This window comes from Amphiprion ocellaris, chromosome 10 (assembly GCF_022539595.1).
Source record: "Amphiprion ocellaris isolate individual 3 ecotype Okinawa chromosome 10, ASM2253959v1, whole genome shotgun sequence".
In the NCBI taxonomy this organism is placed as follows: domain Eukaryota; kingdom Metazoa; phylum Chordata; class Actinopteri; family Pomacentridae; genus Amphiprion; species Amphiprion ocellaris.
Window position 1 is genome coordinate 20,969,349 of NC_072775.1, and position 13,075 is coordinate 20,982,423.

General features: G+C 45.1%; 1 protein-coding gene across 5 annotated transcripts in view; it reads left to right on the top strand.

Moving 5' to 3' along the window:
* The window catches only part of mib1 (MIB E3 ubiquitin protein ligase 1), a 66,199-nt gene that overhangs the window by 1,234 nt on the left and 51,890 nt on the right, over window positions 1–13,075 (top strand). For all 5 annotated transcript variants that reach the window (XM_055014033.1, XM_055014035.1, XM_055014034.1 and 2 more), the window contains exons 2-3: window positions 614–785; window positions 12,020–12,149. In XM_055014033.1, the coding sequence (XP_054870008.1) occupies window positions 614–785; window positions 12,020–12,149 (302 nt within the window). The remainder of the gene's footprint in view (window positions 1–613; window positions 786–12,019; window positions 12,150–13,075) is intronic.

A 13,075-nucleotide genomic window follows, 5' to 3' on the forward strand; every position in this document is an offset into this window, starting at 1 on the left:
GAGTAAATACATCCTGTGTGAACAGATGTGTCACAACCAGCTGCCTGTGGGATGCTGTTACAAGATATACATAAGTTGTGACTCTGGCACACTGAGAAGAAAAACTTGTTCATTATGTAACTGTTTGCATTAGGGTGGCCACTATGTAAACATAAACATTTACCGACCGCTTCAAAGTAGTTTTGCTTTAAAGCCCAATGCTCATCGCAACGCATGTCAAGTGCATATCCAGTTTACAGCTCCATTCAGTTCCCTAGATCTGCGCCTGATGATGCAGTCACGTGACCACCAACAGTTTTCTGTAGATGTGTTTGTAATTATAAAGTGTCAAATAAACAACTAGACAATCGCAAGCTCAGTCCAGTTGCCTTACATTAAGAGTGAAGTATATATTTTCCCTATAAGGTATAGAGAATATGGACAAGTTTCATTGTGCATGTAGTTATGTCAGACTAGTTTTTCAAGTTTAGTTCCACATTAAGTATATTTTTTGAATAGCTGGTGTACATATTGTTGAAAGTAAAATATTGCAAAGTTATTGCACTGTGCAAATCCCATCACAAGATTATACAGTCTCAGTTTGTTAACTTTGACTATTACTGCCCCCCTGCAGGCATCAAGCATGATGGAACCATGTGTGACACCTGCCGTCAACAACCCATCATTGGTATTCGCTGGAAATGTGCAGAATGCACCAATTACGACCTCTGCACAACTTGTTACCATGGAGACAAGCATCACCTGAGACACCGGTTTTACAGGATCACCACTCCAGGCAGTGAGAGGTTAGTTAACCTACAAGCGCTTGTCATTATTGTGCCTCACCTTAGACCCACCAATGATAAGGTAGACACAAAGTAGCCAGGTAATCCCTGCACTTCATTGTGATTGGTTGGCCTGCCCCTTTACACGCTTAGTTTGGCTTTATGTTGCCGTATTTGAGTGTGTGACATTTGAGAAGTCTTTTGTGCACCCTGCCTCTCAGGCAGACAGAATCTATCTCTATGTTCCCAGCCCTCAGTTGCCTGGCAACAACTCAGCCTTGTTTTGAGATTCAGTAAGACCTTTTTAAAAATTATATTTATGCAATTTTTCCTAGTGTATTTTAGCAGATTTTCCACTTTTAATTTTTTTAATGTTTTGCTACATGCAAACATCACATAATACAACTCAGTCACGTTGGTAGGGCCTAAGATTAAGCATGGTTATTACAGATTTATGGAGAGTTGTTTTGCAGCTGAATTTCAAATTTCAGGATTTAAAAAATTTGGCTTTAGAAAATGTGATCTGCATATGATGAATAGAGACAGTGAAAACTCGCTGCATTACTATGTATGCCAAGCCCCTATAGGAGAAAAAAAAAAGACTCATAAGTCTGTAATAACATCTACAGAAATTAGTAATCATATAATATTAATAATAATAAGAACGAGGAAAGAGAAAAGTAGAGACATGTATAATCCAGTGCTTTCACTTTATCCAGATGCTAGAGAGTGCTACTGCGGTCCTTTGTGCTTCATATTGTTTATTTATTACTGTTTGCCTGAAGTCATTTTGTCATTCAAACGGCATTGTCACAGTGGGAGCCCGATTGTTTTCTCTTTCGTGTTTTATTTGCTGCTGAAATCCCATGTTGATGTCTAAAAATACCTTTTATATGAACTAAGCCCTTTGGTGGTTGTGGTTTACTGTAAAGGCAGTATCAAGAATACTGTAAAGCCTTCTAAGAACATAGTCACATTGTCAACAAGCTTGAGTAATTTTGAAAAACTTGATTTCATAAACAAATATCTAAAAAAGAGAATTTCACATTTGTCAGATTTTTTAGCCAGTACATTTGAGGTTGGTGCAGACGCTCTTACAGTTTGGAAAAAACTAGTACATGGGCCAGACGTGGCCATCGAACAGGCCGGGGGGGTCTGGCACCGTGTAGTTCCGAGAGCATGGAACTACACGGTGCCAGACCGTGTAGTTCCGTGCTACACGGTCTGGCACGATTACAATGACATCAAGGGCTCTGTGCACAATGATTTGATCTGCCTTAGGAACTGTGTATGATAAACATATGAGAGTAGGTACATGTGATGGGAATCAGTCTTTTAGGTCTTACGATTAAAAATAAATTGCCAAATTTAATTTGATGTTCAACAGCAGGTGCTTACAGGTGGCTTTATTTACATGAAATAACTTCTCCCTCCTTAGTGCTCCTGAATTTTTACTTATAACAGTTTTTCAGAAGTAGGAAGTAGAAACTGTTACCAATTAATTCATGTTCAGACAAGATCAAGGCAAATTGCTGAAGACAGTTTTACTCATTGTATTGCTCTAGATGGAGATTAAGGAAACTCATATTGTAGGAAAAACAAGCGATCAAAATCAATTACCAAAGACTTAAAATGTATCGTTTGGACTTGTCGGTGAGCATCACTACTCAATTACTCACCCAATTGCACAACTTGCATTTGATTGTGATTTCACATAGACCATCAGTGCTGTGATGAGGCTTCTTCCATTTCAGCTATTTCAGCTAACCACCATAGTTTACTGAATGAACACATGGCCCAACAGCTGGCAGCCTTTTCAACTGAATACGACTTATTTCCCCTGAGACAGACATTGCATAATGCACAATAGGTGCTGGAGGTCTCCCCAACTCACACTGCTCCTATGTCATGGTGGAGTGTTTTGTTACACCACATTAGATTCTTTTACTAACTGCCGAGGAGGGAGTGGTTAGAGGCCACAAGCTGTTTTGCATTGGTTAGACCTGCACTGTCCAGCTGCTGTGTCTACGAAGGCTCATGTTGTTTGATGGTTAGAACTCAGCTGGATGTTTCATTTGCTGTTATATGTTATTTTGTCATAGCAGCTTATAGCTGTGCTGCATTTTTTTACTGTTGCTCATAACATTGTAATAATAATAAATTTTATTTATAAAGCGCTTTTCCAAAAGCTCAATGACGGCTGACTGAAGGACGTGTTTTGTCGGGCTCCCGATCCCACATTATTATTAGTCGCAGCGAGACAAACTCCTTGTCCTGCCGTGACAGACTTTTGACAGATTTTTATTTTTGTACAAAGCTACACCTTCTGATGAAAAGACTTTGAGCGTAAACCACCTTGTAAAGAACTTTCAGACTTCGCCGGTCAGAGGCTAACCGCAGCTAACTGCTAACGGACAGTGCTATCAGCAGCGGCTAACTAGCTGCGGTGGCTCAACACGTCGGTGTGTTACAGTGTTACAGTGTTTGGATGCAAACAGCAGCAGATAAGGGCTTTATAGCACCACAGTAACAATCCTAGTTCACTGTTTAGTTTTCGGAAGCCAGGGACATGGCGGACACAGCCAGGGACTCTTCACCGGACACCACTTCCGTGTCTGCCCCCCCCCACACCTCTGAACTAGATGCAGCCAACACAACCATCATCCGCCTGAAGGCTGACATCCGTCGTCTAACTGAGGAGCTAAAAATCAAATCAGATATACTCACCTCCTACATGAACGTCGCCTGCAAGCAGTCCCGCTACCTCGCTTCAGTCCAGTCCTCCCTCCATGACACCCTCCCGTGGGTCCCCGTCAGCCCCCGGCCCTCGTCCTGTTCAACCCCGAACCGACATCCATCCTGGTCCGAGGTCGTCATTCGTGGCAAAAGCAGCCGCAACGACCACACCGTCTCCCCGGCCCGACCAAATCTCATCAGCTTTGCGGCTCTGTCCCTACCGGCCAAGCCCCGGCCCGCCAACCCGGCGGCGAGGCTGATCGGCGGCGACGCCTCCTCTTCCTCCAACCTGCCAGCTGCCGGAGCCTCTGCGGCTCCCATCCGAACAGACGACGGACCGCCAAAGGCTCTGGACCCCCCGACGTCCAACGCTGCGGATCGGCCGGCCTCCTCATCGGGGGCGGCTACTTCCCGGTCGCCGCTGGACGCCGGCGCAAAGACCACCTCCGCGCAAACGTGCGGTGGCCCCCGGGCTCAGCCTGGCTCCACCGGCAGGGTCTCCCCTCCGCGGGCGACCGGCAGCACTCGGTCCTCCTCCGGAGAGCAACAAACCCAGCGGTCCCAAACCCGGATATCCTCCGCAACCTCCCGACGACGTCTGCTGCGGGACGCGGTTCGCCGCCACTCCGCCGGGTCCGTCGGCAAAGACTTGGACCATCATGGCAGCTGTCTACAACCCGAGTTTGTAGACTCCTCATCGCCGCGTTTCCATCGCTCCACCATCACCTCCACCCTTACCGACACCGAGCCACAGGGACAGCTGGCACCCGCGGCGGCTCCTCTGCACACCAGCCCCGACGCAACCTCAGCCGGAAGCCCTCCACGCCACCTCTCCCGTAAGTTCACAACCTCCCGTCCACCACTTGCCCCACTCTTCGCCCCCTCTACGCTCATCATTGGCGACAGTATCATGAGAGGCATCAGGTTCTTTAACGCTATCACACTGTCATTCCCCGGTGCTACAGCTGCAGACATCGCTGTTAAAATTCCTTCCGTTCTCCGCTCACTCCCCTCCTCTGTACACCGCATTATCCTTCACGTCGGCTGCAACGACACAGCGCGCCCGCAGTCTGAGCAGACAAAACGTGATTTTCAAAATCTGACGGACTTACTGAAAGACTGCGGAAAGTCTATTTTTATTAGCGGGCCCCTACCAACGGTAAACAACAACTCTGAGCGCTTCAGCAGACTGCTCAGCCTGAACACCTGGATTAGCTCGTTCTGCCGTGCCAGCAGAATTAACTTTATTGACAATTTTAACTGTTTCTGGAACAGGCCAGAATATTTTAACAGTGATGGCATCCATCCAAACAGGTCCGGCAGATCACTTTTAATCTCAAATATCCAATACACCGTCCACACTTCAGACTGACTAGTGCCAGTGTTTACATCCATCTCTTCTTCACGCTCCACTGAACCGCCTCCCAGCTACAGCGCCCCCCTCTGTCCCCACCTGGAACTCCCCCCATCTTCCCCTCCAGCACACCCACTGCCTCCCCCCTCTGGCTCCCCTTGCCCGTCACCCCCGCAGTACCAGAATTCAACAAGCTGCCAAATCCCCACCATCATCAGCTTCAGACAACCTCGGCAGCCCTCCCTCAGAAACTGCCATTTTGCTAACCTTCGCCCACTTCCACGGACCTCACAGCCTTGTCCCCAGAAGCCCTCCCCTAATCACACATCCACACTTCACCTGAACTTTGCCCTCTTCAACACCCGCTCCGTCACCAGCAAAGGCCCCATTCTACAATTATTCATCCTGGACAATAAACTGGACTTCCTCTGTCTAACCGAAACATGGCACAAACCACTGGACTTCTACCCACTCAACCAAGCCACCCCCTCCGGATACACGTACCTCAACTCACCCCGCCCAGAAGGTCGAGGAGGCGGCATCGCAGTCATCCACAAACAGGTCTTCACAACCATCCCACTTTCCATCCCTGCCTCCCCCTCCTTTGAACACCTTGTTTTTAAATCACCCGGTCCCACCCCAATGGTCACTGCTATCATTTACCGCCCACCTAAACCAAACCCCTCATTTCTCCCTGACTTTTCCCACTTTGCCACCCAGCTATTAGCTACATCTCCGTCAGTCCTCATCCTTGGTGACTTCAACTTTCACATGGACAACCTTCACAGTAAATCTGCCTCTGACTTCCTAGATCTCCTACAATCACTCAACCTCACCCAGCATGTCAATTTCCCCACCCACAACCATGGACACATCCTCGATCTGGTTTGCTCCTCTGGTCTTACAGTCCTAAATATCTCCAGCTGTCATCTCTCCATCTCTGACCACCTAGCAATAACTATGGACATCAGCCTCCCCACCCCCCTGCCCAAGGAAAAACGGACAATCTTTTTTAGAAACACCAGATCACTCTCCCCCTCTGTATTCTCCGCCTCACTGACCACTGCATTGTCCGTCTCCCCTCCCCCGTCAATCAATAACCCCACTGACCTCATCAACCACTACAATCATACTCTCTCTTCCTGTCTTGATCAGCTTGCTCCCCTCAAATCCAAATTAGTTACTTTCTCCCACTCTGCTCCATGGTACACCCCTGAACTCCACCTCATGAAAGCCCATAAACGACAGCTAGAACGTCTTGTCAAGAAAACAAACCTGACGGTTCACCGCCAAGCCTACTCTGACTTCCTCCAACAATACAAAGACGCCCTGAAATCTGCACGGTCCACTTTCTACTCTGACCTGATCAATACCAGCTCCAACAACCCCAAATCCCTCTTCTCAACTGTCAATAAACTCCTTGCCCCCCCGGACACCGTCTCAAACTCGTTCACCACTGACAAATGCAACCTGTTCCTCTCTTTTTTTCATAACAAAATCATCTCCATCCATAGCAGCCTTGTCACCTCTCCCACTTCACTTGATCCCCCCTCTCCTCCACCAAACCCTCTGAACTTTCCCCCCCTGGCCCACTTCTCGCCCGTTTCCCCCCCTGGACCTGCCCAAATTCATCACTGGAACTAAAAACTCCACATCCTGCCTGGACCCCATCCCCACTGCCCTCCTCAAAAACTGCCTCCCTGTTATCGCCCCCCTCATCTCTAACATCATCAACACTTCCCTCAGTACTGGCTGTGTCCCCTCACCCCTCAAGCTCGCCTCTGTCTCCCCCATCCTCAAAAAAACCTGGTTTGGATCCAACCTCCCCTCACAACTTCCGGCCCATCTCCAATCTCCCCTTCATATCCAAAACATTAGAACGTGTCGTCGCTGCCCAGTTGAAAACTCACCTCACCTCCAACAACCTGTATGAAACCTTTCAATCCGGATTCCGCTCTCATCACAGCACTGAAACTGCTCTCCTCAAGGTCACCAATGATCTCCTCCTCTCCTCAGACTCTGGACAAGTCACCATCCTCATTCTTCTCGACCTCTCTGCAGCATTTGACACAATCAATCACTCCATCCTCCTGTCCCGCCTTCAATCCTCCATTAACATCACCGGCACCGCCCTCACCTGGTTCACATCATATCTCACTAATCGACAACAATTCATCAAGGTCAACAACTGCACATCACCCACCGCCCCCCTGTCCCATGGTGTCCCTCAAGGATCAGTACTTGGCCCCCTCCTCTTTATCCTGTACCTCCTCCCCCTCGGCAACATCATCCGCCGCCACAACCTACACTTCCATTGCTACGCCGACGATATCCAACTCTACATCTCCACCAACACCACCGCCACCACCACCCTCCCCTCTCTCTCCAGCTGCCTGGCCGACATTAAATCCTGGATGAGGAAAAATTTTCTCCTGCTAAACTGTGACAAGACTGATCTCATCCTTATTGGACCTAAATCACTCACACCATTTCCCCACCCCCCCATTACCATTGATAACACCACCCTATCTCCTTCTGCTCACATCCGCAACCTCGGTGTGATATTTGACAGCAACCTCACTTTTGAACCCCACATTAATCAGATCACCAAAACTGCCTATTTCCATCTCCGCAACGTCGCCCGTCTCCGCCCCTTCCTCTCCTTCTCAGCCGCTGAAACCCTCATTCATGCCTTCGTCACTTCCCGCCTTGACTACTGCAATAGCGTTCTCTTCGGCTCCACCTCCAAAGTTCTCAATAAACTTCAACTCATTCAAAACTCTGCTGCCCGACTCCTCACCCGAACCTGTTCTCACGACCATATCACACCCGTCCTGCGGAACCTCCATTGGCTCCCCATTTCACACCGCATCCAGTACAAACTGCTTCTCCTCACCTTCAAGTCCATCCATAATCTAGCCCCCTCTTACCTTACCGATTTGCTCCTCCCCTACACCCCCCCCAGGAATCTCCGTTCCTCCCACACAAACCTCCTTTCCATCCCGCACAGGACCAGCCGGCGACATTGGGGGGACAGAGCCTTCGCCATTGCCGCCCCCACACTCTGGAACTCGCTCCCCCATGCCCTCCGTGACTGCACCAACCTCACCACATTTAAATCCCTTTTAAAGACTCACCTTTTTAGATCTGCTTTCCTTAAGTGATTCTGTATTTTATCTTGAACTTGTTTACTATTGTAGTGATTTTAAAAGTGTGTATTTGACTACTAAAGTGCTGCTTTTTCATTTGCATTTGATGTACCATTAATGTTAGATATGAACTAAAAGGGAAGTAATTGACAGTAAGATGGAAAACCCGTGTTACTACAAAATTCATTGTTATTACTCCACCAAGGAACGCGGCAGAGTTATGTGACGATCGGTGTACGTTTGTCCTTCCGTCTGTTTGTCTGTTCGCAACATTACTCAAAAAACGGACCCACGGATTTGGATGAAATTTTTTGGGAAGGTCAGAAATGACAGAAGGACCACCTGATGAGATTTTGACAGTGGTGCGGCTTATAGTCTGGATCCACGGATTTGTTAAATATTTCTGTATCATTGTGAGATAGCGGTATGTTGTCACTGTAACTATGACAACAAGAAAAGCACTCAGAGAGTGCAGTACCCAAGGCTGCTCAGTCTTTGTATAATTTCCAATGGATGAAGTCTTTAATAAAAAAATTACCTTGCGCTGAGCACATGGGTGTGTTATGCATGTAAACATTATGTAGGGATACCAAATTGTGTGACCTAAATATGTAGCGGGCGGTGGGAATTGATGGCACTCGGAAACGCTTTCAAAATTTAATCAGTTGGGCGCCCATATAGCTCAACGCGTTGAGCAGGCGACCCATGTACAGGGGCTGGTCCCCGACGCAGCTGGCCCGGGTTCGATTCCCGCTCGCGGCCCTTTGCTGCATGTCTTCCCCCGACTCTTCTCCCGTTTCCTGTCTCTCTCTCACTGCACCTGTCCAATAAAGCTGATAAAAGGCCAAAAAAATAACTTAAAAAAAAAAAAAAAATTAATCAGTTGTTCCTTGTATGATTTCTGACGGATAAGTCCCGATATGTCTGCAGTGGTTGATTTGTAGTAGGATCGCGATTGTCAGCAGGCAGCTGACAGCTTTCACTTGTTGTCATAGTTACAGTGATGCAATGCCGCTATCTCACAGTGATACAGAAATCTTGAACAAATCCATGAATTCAGGCTATAGGTCGCATCACTGCCAAAATCTAATGAGAAGGTCCTTGTGTCATTTTTGACCTTCCCTGAAGTTTCATCCAGATCCGTTTGTCCGTTTTGAGTAATGTTGCACACAGACCGAAAAACAGACGGATAGACAAATGTACACTGATCGTCACATAACTCCGCCGCATTCCTTGGTGGAGTAACAAGCTGCCTGCTGATGATCACGTGATTGTGATCCTACTACAAATCCGCTGCTGTGGACTTATTGGGACTTATCCATCGGAAATTAAATGGCGACTGAGCAGCCTTGGCAGAGTACTGCGCTCTCTGAGTGCTTTTCTTGTTCGTAATGTTACAACATGACACCTGCCACTCAGTGACATACAGCATGTTTCTGAATTTACCTGCATAAAGAAATTCCTAAAAGCAGTATAGATTCTGAATTTGTTTTAGGTTCTTTTAGAAAGCTCTCATCTGATTTTTTTAGAGAAATTTAGAAATTTTAGAAGTTGTGAAATGGTGTTTGTTATTTCAAAGAAGTGGTAAGATAGGGAAGTAATATCTGTTGCTCTAACGGATGTTTCAGGTTTTATGTATGAATAAGGATCAATTATGGCAAATGTCAAAAGAGCACTTTTGTAACAAGAGAGTTCCGGTAATTGTCAGGAACTGTATGTTGTTATTTAGCCATTTTGATATAGTGTGTTCAAGGAGGAAGTGTCGTTCCTTTATTCTGCCCTCTGTCTGTATCAAACTATAAACATGGGATGGGGGTAGCATTGTTGTTCCACCTGTTAGTCAGCAGCAGAGGTAGTTACAGAGCCAAAGCGACATTTGTCTTACAGGAACAGCCATCATGGCAGAGCTGGGATGGGAAGTTTTCATGATGTTTATGATGTGTTATGTGTGCTACTGCCTCCGGGGATTTTAAAATCGCTGTTTATTGGGGAGACAATGAGGTCAGGGAACTCCTTACCCTCCCAGCAGAGGAGGAACTTACCTGCCATATAACTAGGATGGTCAGTGATTTATACTTCTGACAAGGTCGCACTTGGGCTAAACAATTAATTAATTTCTAATTAATATGGCGATGTCAATCAATGCCATTCGCAAATCGCAAAGGCTCTAATTTAGAGTAAGCGCTATGTAGCATGTCAAACCCATGCTTTAAACTGTTGTGTAAGTGGTTTTTATGACTTCATGTCATGTGCCTCGTTTGACCGTCACACTTTTGATGGTGTTTCATGAGGTAGCGCTGTATCACATGTACTAAATCTATTACACTGTGAATATTGATTGAATTTAAACTTGACTTCAATATCACAAATCAAATTGCAATCAAAACAAATGTTAGAAAAATCGCAGTTAGGTATTTTCCATGAATCATTCAGCCCTACGCCACCAAATACCAATGTCGTTGAGTTACACATCATGCTTCTAGTTCAGAAATGCCAGCATGCTATCTGAGGTCACACACTGGGTTAGCGTTGTTGTGGCTTTGTTTTGTTTAGTGTATACAAACAAATTTGGTATATTGAAGGGTCTTCTAATTACATCTGGCTTTTATGTACCATTTTATAATTTTAGGGATTTTTATTATACATGTATTTTTTTTATTATCACCGTGATTATATCTGTAATTTATGTATTACATTTTTACTATAATACATTTAATTTGTGTAGCAATTAATTGTTTTTGCTTTCATTATCTTTATTCATCTGTACTCCGCCAAGGATTGCGACAGACTTATGTGACGATCGCTGTCGTTTGTCCTTTCATCTGTGTCTTTCTTTGCACAACATTACTCAAAAACGGATTTGGGTGAAATTTTCAGGGGAGGTCAGAAATGACACGGACCAAGTGATTAGATTTTAGCAGTGATGCGGCTTATCGTCTGGATCCACAGATATGTATAAGATTTCTGTATCATTGCGAGATAGCGTCACGGCATCTCTGTAACTATGACAACAAGTGAACGCTGTCAGCTGCCTGCTGACAATCACGATTGGGATCACACTACAAATCCACCACTGCAGACTTGTCGGGACTTATCCATCGGAAATGATGTAATGACTGAGCAGCCTTGGCGAAGTACTGCGCTCTCAGTACTGTGCTTTTCTTGTTTATTACTGTAACTATCATCTCTTTTTGTGCCTTATTGATTTTTTTTGTTTTAGAGTACATTGATCTTAATTTGTTTATTGCTTACGTGTTTTCAGTCGCATGTAGATCATCTTGAATAACATTTGATCTGATTGAAAAGTGGCATATAAATAAAGTCTGATGGACTATCAACATTTTAGCAGTATCTGTATATGCTGTTGGCAGCATGGTGCAATTTGCATGTTCTCCCTGTGGGTTTTCTTCGGGTTCTCCAGCTTCCTCCCACTGTCCAATAACATACTGATGTTAATTGGTGATTCTAAATTGTCCATAGGTGTGAATGTGAGTGGACTTGGTTGTCTATCTCTATGTGTGGCCCTGCGATAGACTGGCAACCTGTCCAGGTAAACCCTGCCTTTGCCCTAAGTTAGCTGGGATAGACTCCATCCCCCCATGACCCTACAGAGGATTAAGCAGTGTATAGATATTGGATGGATTTGCATGATGTTATGGCCACAGTAAGACGTTTCAGCTGTTGTCATGTCCTATTTGTTGAAAATATTGCACACCAGAACACTAAGCTCAAAGGTAATGGCAGTTAAGGTCACAAGGCGCCAACAGGGAGTGTGACAAAAGGGGTGATTTGTGATATATTTAATTCAATAATCATTCTGTAGCAGACATGTACAATGCACTTATCCTGACTAGTATAAATGAAAATGAATTGATCTGTGTAAACAGAGCACCTGTAAATAACTGTTGTTGAGTAATGTGTGTGACAATGTTGCACGAGTGATTAACTCTTAGTATATAAGTAATAATATAATTGATAGTAGTTCTCATTTTTCTTTTACATTTTTGTCTGTGCAGGGTCCTTTTGGAGTCACGTCGCAAGTCAAAGAAAATCACAGCCAGAGGGATCTTCACTGGTGGCCGAGTCGTGAGAGGAGTGGATTGGCAATGGGAAGACCAGGATGGAGGCAATGGGAGGAGAGGAAAGGTATGGTGTAGTATAAGCAAGAAAGATAGAGGCCTGTAACTTCCCTCTTTTTACCTTAATCCCCATGCCAAAAATTGCAGTCTTGATTTCAAATGCTTAACAGCAAGCATTGTGTTGTTGATCTGGAATAGCAAGAAAATGTGGATTAAAATCCGTAAATGGATATTCATGCACACAGCTGGGTCAATGCCTCTGGCTTTACTATTTCTCACAAACCATAAAGCTTATTAACTTGACTACTCTGCTTTTCCAGTTTTTCTTTACAAATAATTTTCTGTATAAACAGAGAGCTTGTAGGGTTCCAATTTTTACAGTTGTCCGTAGTAGACGATTCTTACAGGCTTTAAGTAAAAGTAAATGTGCTTGATGCAGGGATCAATGGTTAAAAATGGTAGAAGTTTCTCTCCACTAAATCTTATTTCACAGGTGAGCTTTGAGTGTTCAGATAGGTCTATAAGGTTTATAAATGCTACCATTGAAATATATGGCCAAACGTGTCTCAACTTTATTTCAGAGCCGCACAGTTAAATAGATTATAAATTCCTGGAGGTAAAGCAGTTTTAGTGAGCCTGCCAGATGTGGCTAAGAGATCTTTTGCGCTAAACAATCTCGTCCCAGGAATCCCGAGATATGATATGATTAAAATGTGCAGGAGTCTCAACCAAAACAGGATGGGCACTGCCTGACTCAACGTGCTTAGTAATATGGACGTGTAAAGGCAAATCAGTAGACAAACGGACACGTGCTGTAATGACCAGCTAGGTGTAGCTCATTGTTCTCTATTTAAAATTACTGGGTTTCTGAAATAATTTGTACACCAATGTCATTGTTCAGGCTTTTTCTTTTTTTTAAACTCCACTCGTTTTTCTCGTGAAGTCCATTATAACGGACACTGCAATAACCAAAATCATTATTTTGCCTCATAT